The 15,738-nt window shown below is 42.4% G+C and overlaps 1 protein-coding gene across 2 annotated transcripts in view; it reads left to right on the top strand.

Moving 5' to 3' along the window:
- The window catches only part of TXN2 (thioredoxin 2), a 139,709-nt gene that overhangs the window by 26,911 nt on the left and 97,060 nt on the right, over positions 1 to 15,738 (top strand). For both annotated transcript variants that reach the window (XM_073573003.1, XM_073573002.1), the window contains exons 2-5: positions 101 to 628; positions 2,738 to 2,813; positions 4,888 to 5,011; positions 9,329 to 9,597. In XM_073573003.1, coding sequence (XP_073429104.1) covers positions 394 to 628; positions 2,738 to 2,813; positions 4,888 to 5,011; positions 9,329 to 9,597 — 704 coding nt within the window. In that variant the 5' untranslated portion in view covers positions 101 to 393. The remainder of the gene's footprint in view (positions 1 to 100; positions 629 to 2,737; positions 2,814 to 4,887; positions 5,012 to 9,328; positions 9,598 to 15,738) is intronic.

Genomic DNA, 15,738 nt, shown 5'->3' with positions numbered 1-15,738 from the left:
ACTCCTGCATTGCATGCTTGTATCATGCCCTGATGAAGTGAGCTGGGACAGCTCAGGAAACGCGTAGGCACCAATAAATTTCCTTGAATTATACCTACAGCAGCGCAGTGTATCATTGCACCTTAAAGCCATCTTCACTTACAAAGTCCTTGGACCCTGTGCAGACTGCAGCAGCTGTTTCATGCGTTTGTAGTTGTTGTGACCGAAGTTTCACAACCCTATCAGGTGAGTCTCTCCTTGCCTCACCATTACAATTGTGTTTTAAAGGTTTCACACAGTGGATGCGCCCTGTTTTGTTTCTTTTATTTACAGTTCACCTGAGTCCCTTGGCAGGGACTTGCTGGCCGGTGATTCCTCTTTCAGGAGCTGCTCCATAAACAAAAAAAACCCACCATGGATTACTTTCAACATCGCCTCCTATCCAGAGAAAGACTTATTCTACAATCCATAGGGCATACCAGCCCAACAGAACTTGATAACATTGTACCATCTACTTTTTCGGATGAAGATACCATCATCATGAAGGATTTATTTCATTCCTTGGAAAATCACATCAAAGAAGAAATTCATCAAAGTCTCCATGGCAGATTCCTAGATATCTACATGGAGGAACACCTGTGTCCCAAAGGTTTGAGAATCTATCACCATTCACCTTTTCCACAAGATTGTAATTTCACAAAAGAATGGGACTCTATTTTGCATGATTGCATGCAAAGACTCTTGTGCTGCCTTTTTAAGAAAAGCCTTGTCTGAAATAGCTGCACAAGAAATGTTGGACACTAATGTGAAACTTGCTAGGTTTAACAATCATCACCTGTTTAGGAAAATTAGTAGTAGTATCTGCACCTCTGCTCTTAAACTAGAGCATGAGACCATTCTTAAAAAATCTAGAAAATTAATTAGAGACAGAGAAGATCCCTCATCTTCCCCTGAGAGACCTCCTACTGCAGGTTATGCAGCAAACATACAGCATCCGATTAACACTGTCATTCCCAAACCCAATCACCCTCGTAGACTCTCCACTCCCTACAGTGCTACTCAGCATTCAGACAAAGGGGTTAGAACCTTTTTCAACAGTAATAGAAGTAGGAATCGTCCTACTAGTAGAGAGAGAGCCACTTCTAATATCCCCACTAGATCTAGCATTACTCCTAAACCTCCTGTCAAACCCACTATGTCTGAACTCATTGAGTCCAATCTCAATTCACTGAGCACAATGCCTCTTGAAATTGCCACTACACAAAAGGCACCAATACCCAGTACCACTGATACGGTGAACATCATTAATGAAAGGAGAAAATCTTCCTCCTTCCCTTTCCCTTTTTTCAATCCCCCTTGTTCCCCCTCCCCTACTACCACTTCCCTCATTGATTTTGATCCACCAGATATCCAAGAACTCTTGGAATTATCTATTCACCCCACCTCACCGAATTCAGTGATGGAAACACCTGACAACCCCTTTTCCAGCACTACTGCTGAAAGCTCTGGACCTATCATTATAGATAACTCTGGAGCTGGCACTTCTGCAGCAGTATCTTTTCTGCCTGCAGCCATTAAAACTCCTCGAGATACCACTCTAAAAAAACTCTGACATTACTCATTTTTTTTCAAAAGTACAGTTAAAAAGAAAATATCTTATAGAGGATGTCGAGGGAAAGGAAATAAAAACAAAAAAGGGAAAACCGATCCCTCTCTCCAGTGAAAACCAATATAGTCAATTTGTCATCTCACACTTTCACCAGTGATGAGGAAATACTACTTAGAAAAGGTTTATCCTTTTGTCCTACAAATAAGAGTGATGGATTTGAACAATTTTTAGATGTGCAAAAATATATCCGTAAATTGACCCTGATCCGACACTATGAGATTCAAAAATTATCTGCCTCCTCCAATACCAGTGATAATAGTAAGACTAATGTTCCAACTGATGATACTAATCTCTCTCTACACCTGGATGTGAGGGCTAAGTCACATTACTATCCTGTTGAAAGTAGAGGTCACCACCTAGAAACTTTTTCTGACCTCCTTCTAGATCAGCTCCACAATCTTCAACTGAATCCTTCCTGTACAAACCTAATTTAACTAAAAAAGAGATTCTAGCCCTCAAAGAGTTGCAGAAAAATACTGATATCATTATAAAGCCTGCTGATAAGGGGGGAGCAATTGTGGTACAAGATAGATCTGATTACATTAAAGAGGCCAATAGAATCCTCTCATATACTAATTTTTATAAACCTGTCAAAAATGACCCTATGCCATTTGTTATTTTTTCATATAATCATTTAACAATGACTTCTCTAACAATGCCATAAATGAACAAGAAAAGAAGTTTCTTACCATTAAAAAACCCCTCCACACCCTTTCTCTATCACCTTCCAAAAATACACAAAAATACTACTAGCCCACCAGGGCGACCTATTATTTCTGGCATAGGGTCACTCACTAGCAGTCTAGCTTTCTATATTGACAGGATTATGCAGCACCATGTTATGAGTCTAAATAGTCATCTAAAAGATTCCACTTAATTGGTTAACCTTACAAAGAGCATTAAGTGGGATGACAATTACTGTTTTATCTCCTTTGATGTATCTGCCCTGTACACAAATATAGATCACCAATTAGGATTAAAGTGTTTTGAGAAATTTGTTAATTCCGATGCTAGACTGTCTGATACTCAAAATGTTTTTACTGAGAGGTATGGATTTTATCTTACATAACAATTTTTTTACTTTTTTAGGGGTTTTTTTATCATCAGACGCGTGGGACAGCCATGGGATTACGGGTCGCACCTACTTATGCAAATCTTTTTATGGGTGTGTTTGAGGAGGCTTTTATTACTACAGTTGAATTTGCAAAAAGCATAATCCTTTATAAAAGATATATAGATGACCTCTTTTTAATATGGGACCCACGTTTTATAAGTGCTGATCAGTTCATTTCCACCATACAGAATAATAACTGGGGACTGGAATTCACCCCTCACATCAGTAACCAAGCCATGAACTTTCTAGACATTACTTTTTATGTCAAGAATAATAAGATTTGCACCAAGACTTATTTTAAACAGGTAGATACAAATAGCTATGTCCATTTTAATAGTAGCCACTACCAGAAATGGCTTTTTAATATCCCGCACAACCAGTTCCAAAGGATCCGCAAGAACTGTACTAGTGATGATGATTTTACAAGCCAGGCTAACATTTTAAAGGAGAGGTTTTTAAGTCAGAAATATCCTAGAAAATTAGTTTCTTCCACATGTGAGAATGTTTTTAAAAATTTTAATCAAGATCTTTTACTGTCCAGAAAGCCCACTCCCAAACCCTCAGGTGATAAATTCTGTACCAACTTTATCACCACCTACAGTTCACAACCCAAATCTATCAGGAACGTCATGGAGGGTCTGTGGCATATTGTCAAGAGACCCCATTTTAAACAAAATCATTCCTGAGAAACCTGCTACAACCTTCAGGAAGGCTAAATCCTTAAAAAACACATTGGCACCCAGCAGACTCACTATTCCATCTCACAAGCAGAACAATTCCTTATCCCCTGGCATCTATAAATGTCATCATTCTAAATGTAGTTGCTGTCACAACATTGCACATCAGACTATCACTTTCTCACATCCCATCACTCAAGAAAAATTCCCCATTAAATACCACCTCACTTGTCTGTCCTCACACGTCATCTATATCATTACATGCACTTGTCCCAAAATCTACGTTGGACGTACTACCCAGGCACTTCATTGTCGGTTAAATTCCCACCGACATAATATTAAAATTGGCTTTCAGAAGCATGGTCTGTCACGTCACTTTGACCTTATACATGGTCGTGACATCAAGAAACTGACTATTTACCCCATTGAACAGATACCAGACAATACACCAAACCGAATCCAGACACTTAATAGGAAAGAGGTGTACTGGATTTACAAATTAAAATCTCTGGAACCCTTTGGGCTAAATATTGTTTCTGATGTCTTTTATTAAAAGTACATTTTTTTTTTTTTGGAGATTTTTGTCCCTGCCTTCCATGCATACTGAACCCTCCATTGGGATGCTTAGCCTGACCATCTTGTTTTATCCTTCCATTCCACACATTTGTTTCACACAGAAAGCTCTCTTTTAACTGTAGTATTCTCTTTAAGCTTCTGACACTTTCTTGAAGCTCATGTTAGCGCCATCTAGTGTCTCTTTATAATACTACAACCCCCCTTTTTTTTTACATTGTTACCATGTTTTTATAATTTAATATATTTAATATTATAACACTACTGCACTTTATTTCAATGTTTTTTTCTTTTTTACAATCGGTAATTTTTTATTTTTTATAAGTGCCCTTAATCTTTTTTTTTTTTTTTTTTTAATCCGTTATTCAGGGTACATCTCTTTGTATTTACTCTTTATTCTGGAAGTGAATAGATTGATCTTAACATTGATCTGAAAAATCATACCCCGTTCCTCGCTAGTCACCATGGTCATGTGGATTAAAACACCATACACTCTCAACTTTGGAACTGGGTTCTAGACTCCTTGAGGATGGTTTTAATTACTTTTTTATTGGACCCCGTGATCCCCCGTGTCTATTTCAAAAGAAATATATACATTTTCTTTTTTATTGTTTTTGAGTATGTATTCTTATTATATGCTGTTTTAATATATTCTATTAAAATACAGTTATTTTAATGTGTTTTATACCATTGCCTTGCTGATGTGGCAGTTACTTGTCCTGCCCCCTTTTTTTTTTTTTTTTTTTTTTTTTTCCCCACTTTGGATTGTATATAAACTCCTGCATTGCATGCTTGTATCATGCCCTGATGAAGTGAGCTGGGACAGCTCAGGAAACGCATAGGCACCAATAAATTTCCTTGAATTATACCTACAGCAGCGCAGTGTATCATTGCACTTTAAAGCCATCTTCACTTACAAGTCCTTGGACCCTGTGCAGACTGCAGCAGCTGTTTCATGCGTTTGTAAGTGTTGTGACCGAAGTTTCACAACCCTATCAGGTGAGTCTCTCCTTGCCTCACCATTACAATTGTGTTTTAAAGGTTTCACACAGTGTATGCGCCCTGTTTTGTTTCTTTTGTCTGAAGTTTAGTCATTAACAAGTGAAATGCATGCTCAATTGGGTTGAGATCAGGTGAGTGACTTGGCCATTCAAGAATATTCCACTTCTTTGCTTTAATAAACTCCTGGGTTGCTTTGGCTTTATGTTTTGGGTCATTGTCCATCTGTAGTATGAAACGACGACCAATCAGTTTGGCTGCATATGGCTGGATATGAGCACACAGTATGGCTCTGAATACCTCAGAATTCATTCGGCTGCTTCTGTCCTGTGTGATATCATCAATAAACACTAGTGACCCAGTGCCACTGGCAGCCATGCATGCCCAAGCCATCACACTGCCTCTGCCGTGTTTTACAGATGATGTGGTATGCTTTGGATCATGAGCTGTACCACGCCTTTGCCATACTTTTCTCTTTCCATCATTCTGGTAGAGGTTGATCTTGGTTTCATCTGTCCAAAGAATGTTCTTCCAGAATTGTGCTGGCTTTTTTAGATGTTTTTTAGCAAAGTCCAGTCTAGCCTTTTTATTCTTGATGCTTATGACTGGCTTGCACCGTGCAGTGAACCCTCTGTATTTACTTTCATGCAGTCTTCTCTTTATGGTAGATTTGGATATTGGTACGCCTACCTCCTGGGGAGTGTTGTTCACTTGGTTGACTGTTGTGAAGGGGTTTCTCTTCACCATGGAGATTATTCTGCGATCATCCACCACTGTTGTCTTCCATGGGCGCCCAGGTCTTTTTGCATTGATGAGTTCACCAGTGCTTTCTTTCTTTCTCAGGATGTACCAAACTGTAGATTTTGCCACTCCTAATGTTGTAGCAAATTCTCGGATGGGTTTTTTCTGTTTTTGCATCTTAAAGCTGAGTTCACACGTGGCTTTTTTTTGCGTTTTCGCGGCGGTTTTTACCGCGCTTTTGCCGCGAAAATAAGCATCCCATGCATTCCTATGGGATTCCGCAATGCTGTGCTAATGCTGTGGTTTTTACCGCGGCGGAATTGCTTCGCGGTAAAAAACGCAGCATGCTCACTAATTTCGCGGAATCGCGGCGATCGCGCACCCATAGGAATGCATTGTTCTGCTTACTTTACGCATGTGGCTGTGCACACCATGCGAAAAGTAAGCAGAACATTTGCGGATGGTACCCACGGTCCGGAGGAGAGGAGACTGTCCTCCGGGCTTTGGGTACCATATCCCTATAAAAAATAGAATTTAAAATAAAAAATATTGTTATTCTCACCTTCCAACGTCCCGCGCAGCCTTCCCGCCTCTCTCCACGCTTCCGGTCCCAGTAAGCCTTTGCGAGCGATGACGTCCGTTCTCGCGGGATCGCATAGGCGGCCTCAATAGTAAAAAGTTGGTCACACTCGTCAAACACTATGTTTGACGAGTGTGACCAACCTGTCAATCAGTTCTCCAAGCGATGCTCCAGATCGCTTGGAAAACGCTAGCAATTCTGCAAGCTAATTACGCTTGCAAAATGCTAGTTTTTCCGCGGAAAAATCGCGGGAATTTAAAATGCGATTTTCCCGCGGAATGGAATTCCGGAATTCTCGCGGTAATTTCCGCGAGAGTTCCGCTACGTGTGAACCCAGCCTGAAGATGGCTTGGTTCAACTGCATGGAGAGCTCCTTTGCATGTTTCCTTCACAGCAAAACCTTCCAAATGCAAGCACCACACCTCAAATCAACTCCAGGCCTTTTATCTGCTTAACTGAGAATGACATAACAAAGGGATTGCCCACACCTGTCCATGAAATAGCCTTGGAGTCAATTGTCCAATTACTTTTAGTCCCTTTAAAAACAGGGTGGCACATGTTAAGGAGCTGAAACTCCTAAACCCTTCATCCAATTTTAATGTGGATACCCTAAAATGAAAGCTGAAAGTCTGAACTTCAACTGCAACTGAATTGTTTTGTTTAAAATTCATTGTGGTAATGTCTAGAACCAAATTAGAAAAATGGACCTAACTGTATCTTTATTGCTGTCAAAAATGTAGGCAAAACCGCCCTGAAAAAAACGCATCAAATCCACATCAAAAACGCAACTGCGTTTTCTGTTAAGAGATGTGGATTTTGTGCGGAAAAATCCGCGGTAGAATCCGCAACGTGTGCACATACCCTTAGGCTGTGTACCCACCATGCGATTTTTAAGCGTTTTTGCCGCGATTTTCGGCGCGAAAACGCTGCGAAAACATTTAAAAATCTTGTACATGACGCACCCCATGCATTCCTATGGCATTCCGCACGTGCTGTGCTAATGCTGCGCTTTTTGCCGCAGCGGAATCGCATCGCGGAAAAAATCGCAGCATGATCATTCTTTTGTGCGGAATCGCAAAGAATTGCCGTGATTCCGCACCCATAGGAATGCATGAGAATCGCTTACTTCCCGCATGTGGCTATGCCCACCATGCGGGAAGTTAAGCGTCTCATATGCGGTTGGTACCCACGGTGTGGAGGAGAGGAGACTGTCCTCCAGGCCCTGGGTACCATACCCCTGTAAAAAAAAAGAATAAAAAATAAAAAATCGGGGTGTATTTACCTTCCGACGTCCCGCGCTTCATTCCCGGGCCGCAGCATTCCCAGTAATGCCTTGCGGTAAGGTCCTGTGATGACGTAGTCTCGCGTGACTCCAGCGGTCTCGCGAGATCGCTATAGTAACGCGAGACCAACGTCATCACAGGTCTCGCAAGGCATCGCTGGGAACGCTGAGGCCCGGGAATGCAGCGCGGGACGTCGGAAGGTAAATATACCCCCATTTTTTTTATTTTTTTATCATTTTTAACATTTTATCTTTTACTATTGAGGCCGCATAGGCGGCCTCAATAGTAAAAAGCTGGTCACACTTGTCAAACACTGTTTGACGAGTGTGACCAACCTGTCAATCACTTTCCAAACGATGCTTCAAATCGCTTGGAAAGTGCTTGAGAAAATCGCGGCAAAATCGCGAACAGAATCGCGGTAAAATCGCGGTAAAACCGCGCGATTTCTGGGAAGGAGTCCGGTTTTCATTGTGCGTTTTAAAACGCTACGTGGGCCGATAGCCTTACACTGGTGCGTTAATGTCTGATCAAAATATATGTAATGAAAAATCAGGTTTTGACGTCTTACCCAAAATACTAAATTGTACAGATGGGGGAAGGACCTTAAGGCTATGTGCACACGTAGCGTTTTAAAATGCTTACTAAAAACCGGACTCCTTCCCAGAAATCGCGCGATTTCACAGCGATTTTACCGCGATTATGATCGCGATTTTGCCGCGATTTTCGCGTGCGATATTCAAGCACTTTCCAAGCGATTTGAAGCATCGCTTGGAAAGTGATTGACAGGTTGGTCACACTCGTCAAACATAGTGTTTGACAAGTGTGACCAGGTTTTTACTATTGAGGCCGCCTATGCGGCATCAATAGTAAAAGATAGGATGTTAAAATGCTAAAAAAAAAATAAAAAATCGGGGTATATTTACCTTCCGGCGTCCCGCGCTGCATTCCCGGGCCTCAGCGTTCCCAGTAATGCCTTGCGAGACCTGTGATGAGGTAGTCTCGCGTTGCTATAGCGATCTCGCGAGACCACGTCAGCACAGGACCTTGCCGCAAGGCATTACTGGGAACGCTTAGGCCGGGAATGCATCGCGGGACGCCGGAAGGTAAATATACCCCGATTTTTTTATTTTTTATTCTTTTTTTACAGGGGTATGGTACCCAGGGCCTGGAGGACAGTCTCCTCTCCTCCACACCGTGGGTACCAACCGCACATGAGACGCTTAACTTCCCGCATGGTGGGCATAGCCACATGCGGGAAGTAAGCGATTCTCATGCATTCCTATGGGTGCGGAATCGCGGCAATTCTTTGCGATTCCGCACAAAGAATGAGCATGCTGCGATTTTTTCTGCGATGCGATTCCGCCGCGGAAAAAAGCGCAGCATTAACACAGCATGTGCGGAATGCCATAGGAATGCATGGGGGGCGTTCTGTACACGATTTTTAAGCGTTTTCGCAGCGTTTTCGCGGCAAAAACGCTTAAAAATCGCTACGTGTGCACACAGCCTTAATGGTGACATTGAGGGAAATGCACGGAGAACTTACATAATGTAATTTTTAAACATTTTGGGGACTTCCTTGCATATTTACATTTAGTTGCCCTTTACCTTTTCTTGTTTTCTTCCTCTTACATCTGTTTGTGTCACTACTGTGGAAAGTAAAAAAAATAAAATAAATAAATGCTCTATTGTAAATGTATTTATTTCTCTTTCCAGATGGCACAGAGGTTGATGTTAAAACAGTTTATTTCTTCATTTGGGAGAAGTTTCACTGGCCCAGTACAACCCCTTCCTAGCTACCGTACCCTGTGCACGCAAACATGTGGTCTGCTATTTAAAGCCTCAGCAAAACCTGTCCTTACCTCTACTCATACCATCCATGTATCACAGACTTCTGGAGTGACGTTCAATGTTCAGAATAAAGATGACTTTCAGGATCGAGTTGTTGGGAGTGAATCACCAGTTATAGTAGATTTCCATGCACAGTAAGTTATAATCTATCTTATAGAATTCCAAAACATTCAAGAGTTTTTCATAAACAATGTAGGAACACTTAACCCCTTAGTGACTGAGCCATTTTTTACCTTATTGACCAAGCCAAATTTTACAAATCTGACCACTGTCACTTTATGAGGTAATAACTCTGGAACGCTTCAATGGATCCGACTGATTCTGAGGTTGTTTTCTTGCAACATATTGTACCTTAGTGGTAAAATTTCTTTGTTATGACTTGCATTTATTTGTAAAAAAAAAAATGGAAATTTGGCGAAAATGTTGCCATTTTGAATTCTTATGTCCTTAAATCAGCAAGATATATCACATACAATAGTTAATAAATAACATTTCCCACATGTCTACCTTACATCAGCACATTTTTTTGTAAACCATATTGTTTTCTTGGGAAGTTATAATGGTTAAAAGTTGACCAGTGATTTCTAATTTTTGCAGCAAAATTTATTTAAGGGACCACGTCACATTTGAAGTTACTTTGAGGGGTCTGTATCACAGAAAACACCCAAAAGTGGTGCCATTCTAAAAACTGCACTCTCAAGGCACCTAAAACCACATTCAAGAAGTGTTTTAACCCTTCACATGCTTCACAGGAACCGAAGCAACATGGAAGGAAAAAAATGGACATAACTTTTTTCACAATTTTTACTTTAGACCCTATTTTTTTTTTTATATTTTCACAAGGATAACAAAAGAAAATGAACCACAAAATTTGTTGTGGTTGCGGATTCCCCATATGTGGGAAAAAAAACTGTTAGAGCGCACAGTAGGGTTCAGAAGGAAAGGAGACGCATTTTATATATATATTTTTTTTTGTTTTAAAAAGCAAAATTTAATTTGCTAGAATCGAAAATCTGGTTTGGAGAGCCAATGATTTACCTAAACAGTGGAAACTTGCAAAAGTGACGCCATCTTGGAAAATACACCCCTCAAGGATTGTTATCCAGGTTTATAGTGAGCAATTTGAACCCACAGGTACAACACAGAATTTGATAAAATTAGGTCGTCATATTGAAAAAGTTTACTTTCTCTATCACGGAGACAGGGGATCCACCTTTCAGGGACAGGGAACCTACAGATAAAAGGGCGGTACCTCTCCCTCGCATCAGTTGGTTTCCTTTCCCTGACGGGGAACCTTCAGTGTTCGGTACCTGTAGGAAGATGCTGAAGATTCCGGATCCAGGGTCGACCAGTCCGAATTCCGGCAGCGGGGAGCACCCTGTCACGGCTGGTTCGATGCTTGATGCTGCCACCGCTGGGACCGAAGGGTCTTGCTGGGTGAGCAGGAGTATGTGCCGCTGCTGCTCTGGAGAGGACGCAGGGGCTGCCAGGTTCCCGGTTGGCAAGCGCAGGTGGCGTGTGTCCTGAAGGCAGAAGAAAAATGTCCGTCACTCTGGAAGTAAAAGTGGGGCTTCCGGGTTCCCGGCCAGCGCATGCGCAGTGAGATCGCTCCCTGGTGATGTGGCCACAGGAGGGAGACCAGAAGTGACGACGCTGGGCAGCTAATTTAAAAATGGGAGTGTACAAACACTCCCTGATGCATTAAGTCCTACAGAATCATGGAGGACAGCGATCAGCAGCACCAGCAACTTCAGCAGCAGCTGCCAGAGCCACAGGAGAGACGTCCTTCCACAGACAAGTGAAGATCCAACAGTCACTCCACACAACACAGCAGGGTCGCAAAAGAGACAACACCATCCTTAAAGAGTCCTTTCCAGATCCTATGCCTCCTCCAGAACCGGTACCTGCGACTGCGTCAGAGGGGTGAGTGATCTTCGTGAAAGTTTACTATGGAATTGGGGTCCCCTTCTCTCGTCTTTTTAGGAAAAAAACATTGGGAAAAAACTAAACATAGGTGTTACCCCATGTACCAAAGAGCATTGCCGGTATCCTGGACAAGAAGCTTTGTAGTTCTTGCATAGGACAAGTAATCTTTGAGGAAACCCCAGACTTCGCCTCTGAGTTGAGATTAGCTATCAGATCAGAGATTGAAAGTGCATTTAAGTCCCTTAAAGGGAACTTGTCACCCCCAGGGCGTTTTTATGTTAAAGAGCCACCTTCAGCAGCACTAAGGCTCCATTCTGTGAATGTGGCTCTTCTGTTTCTGACCCCTAGTAACGCTGAAATATCGACTTTTATAACTAGGTCCTCATACCTGTAATGCGTCCCAAAGGTATGGTGTGTCCCCCTGTATCAGCTGCCTACCATCCGTCCATCATGCCACTTGTCTTGTGTCTGGGCGCCGTCCACCATCTATTATGCCCCTGTGTGCCGCCACCTCCTGGTTTGTATAGGGGTGCCTGCGCTGTGACAAGAGTTCTTGGGCATGCACAGTGCACGCTGCTCGAGAACTGACATCAGGCTATTGCGCCTGCGTGTTTTTTTGATAGCAAGCAACTCAGTTCAACACTGCAGAGAACAGGTGGACAGAGTAATGAGTACCATGACAGAACTGGACTGGCTTCTGAACCTAAAATCAAGGCTAGAGCCAAACATGGTACAGGTATTCCTGGGGTTAACGTTGGACTCCCGGAAACAGGAATGCTGTCTCCCAACAAAGTAAAATGGGAAGATTATAGATCTAGTGTCAAGAGCCTCCCTGAACCCCTCTATGACCTTGAGGAAGGCCGTGTCATTACTAGGTTCCCTTTCCGCCTATTTAACCAGCAGTTCAATGGTCACAATTACACACCAGGGATCTACAGTGGAACATTCTAAAGAACCAGATCACTTTAAAGGGTCACTTAGAGGGCCACATTCTAGCCTTAGCCACTACTCATTCCCTAGATTGGTGGAAAGACACTGACAATCTGTCCAAAGGGATTCCATGAGTAACAGAAGTATCCCGTGTAGTTACCACCGACGCAAGCTCCATGGGGTGGGGGGCTCATCTGGGTGACAGGGTCACTCAGGGAGTGTGGACAGGCTGGGAGCTCGAGGCGTCTTTGAACCAGAAATAAATTTGTGCAGTAGGTCACGCTTTTGCAGACTTCCTACACATTCTATGGGGTCGTCACGTTCGGGTGTTCTCGAACAATCAGGTGGTTGTAGCCTATCTAAACCACCAAGGGAAAACAAGATCCCGGGCCCTTATGAACTCTACTTCCTAGATCTTCAGTTTAGCATAGAACAATCTTCTGTCCCTTTCTGCATTACACATTCGGGGGTAGAAAACCAAAAAGCAGATTTTCTGAGCCGCCATCAATTGATACAGGGCGAATGGGTTATGAACCAATCCGTGTTCGACCAGATTGTGAGAATGTGGGGGGCCCGGTCATGGACCTGTTTGCCGATGTCTTCAACAAAAAAGTGGAAGCATTTTGTTCCCTAGATCCCAGGGGGAATCCCCAAGCCCTGGACAACTTCATGATTTTGTGAACTCACAGTCTGATGTACGCCTTTCCCCAACTATCCTCATCCCGACATTCCTGTGGAACGTCGGGAAGGAGGGGTCGAGGCTAATATTAATAGCCCCCTTCTGGCCAAAAAGAACTTGGTTCTCCTGGCTAAGGATATTATAAACCCCTTACTAAACACATTACAATCGTACATAATATGCACAAAAAACAAATTAGAACAAAGTGAACCCACACTCGCCGAGTGAACCTGTGGTGTGTTCTCAGGTTTTTGAATAAAATTTGACATTTTTGCTAAATTTTGGTGTTCCCTTGTGCATAGTATGTCTCTTCTCTTTAGCCTTACATAGTTGTTTCTGACATACTCCAGGTTGATACCACATTTTCTGTTCATTTTGGATGGTGCCCTTCACCCTCGTGTTCTACAAGTGACCTACAAAAGGAATGGCAAATGGCAGCTGGGGTAAAGTGCTTGGCAAGGACAGTTTGTAACAGGCTCCTAGAGGCAGGGCTCAAGTCATGTAAAGCTAGAAAAAAAGCCTTTCATCAATGAGAAGCAAAGGAGAGCCAGGCTGAAGTTTGCCAAAGACAAAAAGATTGGACCATAGAGGACTGGAGTAAGGTAATCTTCTCTGATGAGTCTAATTTTCAGCTTTGTCCAACACCTGGTCGTCTAATGGTTAGACGGAGACTTTGAGAAGCGTACAAGCCACAGTGTCTTGCACCCACTGTGAAATTTGGTGGAAGATTGTTGATCATCTGGGGATGCTTCAGCAAGGCTGAAATTGGACAGATTAATCTTTTGAGAAGGACGTATGAATCAAGCCGCATACAAGGTTATCGTGGATAAACAGTTGATTCCTTCTGCTAATTCAATGTTCCCCAACTCTGAGGACTGGTTTTTCTAGCAGGACAATGTGCCATGCACACAGCTAGGTCAATCATTGTGTGGATGAAGGACCACCACATCAAATCCCTGTCATGGCCAGCCCAATCTCCAGACCCCCATTGAAAACCTCTGGAATGTAATCAAGAGGAAGATGGATAGTCACAAGCCATCAAATGAAGAATAGCTTAAATTTTTGTACCAGGAGTGGCATAAGTGGTATGAAGAACTGGTGGAAAGCATGCCAAGACGGATGAAAGCTGTGATTAAAAATCATGGTTATTTCACACAATATTGATTTCTGAACTCTTCCTTAGTTAAAACATTAGTATTGTTGTTTTTAAATGATTATGAAATTGTTTTCTTAGCATTATTTGAGGTCTGCAGGCACTGCATTTTTTTATTTTGACCATTTGTCATTTTCTGAAAACAAATACAAAATTTTGTGCTTTAAAATTCAAAGACATGTTATCAGCAGTTTATAGACTAAAAGAGCAATTTACATTTTACTCAAAAACATACTAACAAAGAGAAAAATCAGACAAACTAAAAATGTTTTACTTTTGAAACAACTAAGCCTAACCCTAATGAGCATAACTCTAACTGAAAAAAATAAAAATTATCAAAAAAAAATCTGACAAGGGGGCAGACAAAGAATTGAGCGGGGTAATCAATTGGGTTTAGAGGATTTACAGACACGGAGGTAGAAATTTTGTTTTTTTTTGTCTTTTTTTTCCATCACTGACAGGGCAGCACTCAAACATAGTGTATCTTTCTTCTGTCCCAGCACAATTACAGTAGAGAAGAGAGGCACAGCCATATTTACTAATGTTGGGGGCTCTTGATCAACCACTGTGATAGGTTCTACCACAGTAACCAGAAGCCATCAGCCAATGAGAAAATTCCCAGTGGTTGCCAGGTGCATGCAAGCGGATCTTGGCACGCACACTGCGCATGCACCTGCCATTTTCTTTCTGCCAAAGGAGTTGGACTGGGGGATCATGGATTCGGTACCTAAGGTACTGTGGTGGGCTTGGGTGATCCTATTTCTCTCTTCTCTGATCATATCCGAGGAGAGAGAAATTAAGTTTATATCAGTTTTTTTTTAATGTGATCACTGGTATTCGGTGAATAACGGCAGTCATGTGATTGGACTGTAAAAAATGGCCCTGATATGTTCTGCAGAGCTGTGACCCCCGTAGATTTTCCAACGCTGGGGTGGTGCTATACCCTTATATAAGTACCCTACTTATAATTACTCTTAACTGCCACCAATTGACCCCTTGCTGACATCGGGCATATATTTACGCCAATGTCGGTATCCCTCCCTTTGATGTGGGCTCCGACGGTGAGCCCATAACTTTCCCAGGACATGTCAGCTGTTTTTTAACAGCTGACGTGTGCCCGCAATAGCCGCAGGTGGAATCTCGATCCATCGTGGCTATTGACTAGATAAATGCCGCTGTCAAACGTTGACAGCGGCATTTAAATGGTGCTTCCATCCATAGTGCCAGAAATATGCACACCTGTGACCCACGTCACGCGATCGCGGGTCACCGGTGTGTCAGCATGACAACCCGAGGTCTCCTGGAGACATCTATGGTTGTTTGTGCTGGATTGCTATGAGCGCCACCCAGTGGTCAGCGCTCATAGCAAATCAGGGATTCAGCTACATCGAGGCAATCTGCTCATCGCCTTTATGTAGCTGAGCTGAACGAGTTGTGGCAGCTTCTAGTCTTCTATGGAGACTATTGAATCATGTCAAATGTAAAAAAAAAAATGTTTAACCCCTTAGCGACAGAGCCAGTTTGCAGCTTAATGACCAGGCCAATTTTTACAATTCTGACCACTGTCCCTTTATGAGGTTATAACTC

This window comes from Dendrobates tinctorius, unplaced genomic scaffold (assembly GCF_039654945.1).
Source record: "Dendrobates tinctorius isolate UK_male_01 unplaced genomic scaffold, ASM3965494v1 ptg000033l, whole genome shotgun sequence".
Taxonomy (NCBI): domain Eukaryota; kingdom Metazoa; phylum Chordata; class Amphibia; order Anura; family Dendrobatidae; genus Dendrobates; species Dendrobates tinctorius.
The sequence above is the reverse complement of the archived record's forward strand: the minus strand, read 5'-3'. Positions and strand labels throughout refer to the sequence as shown.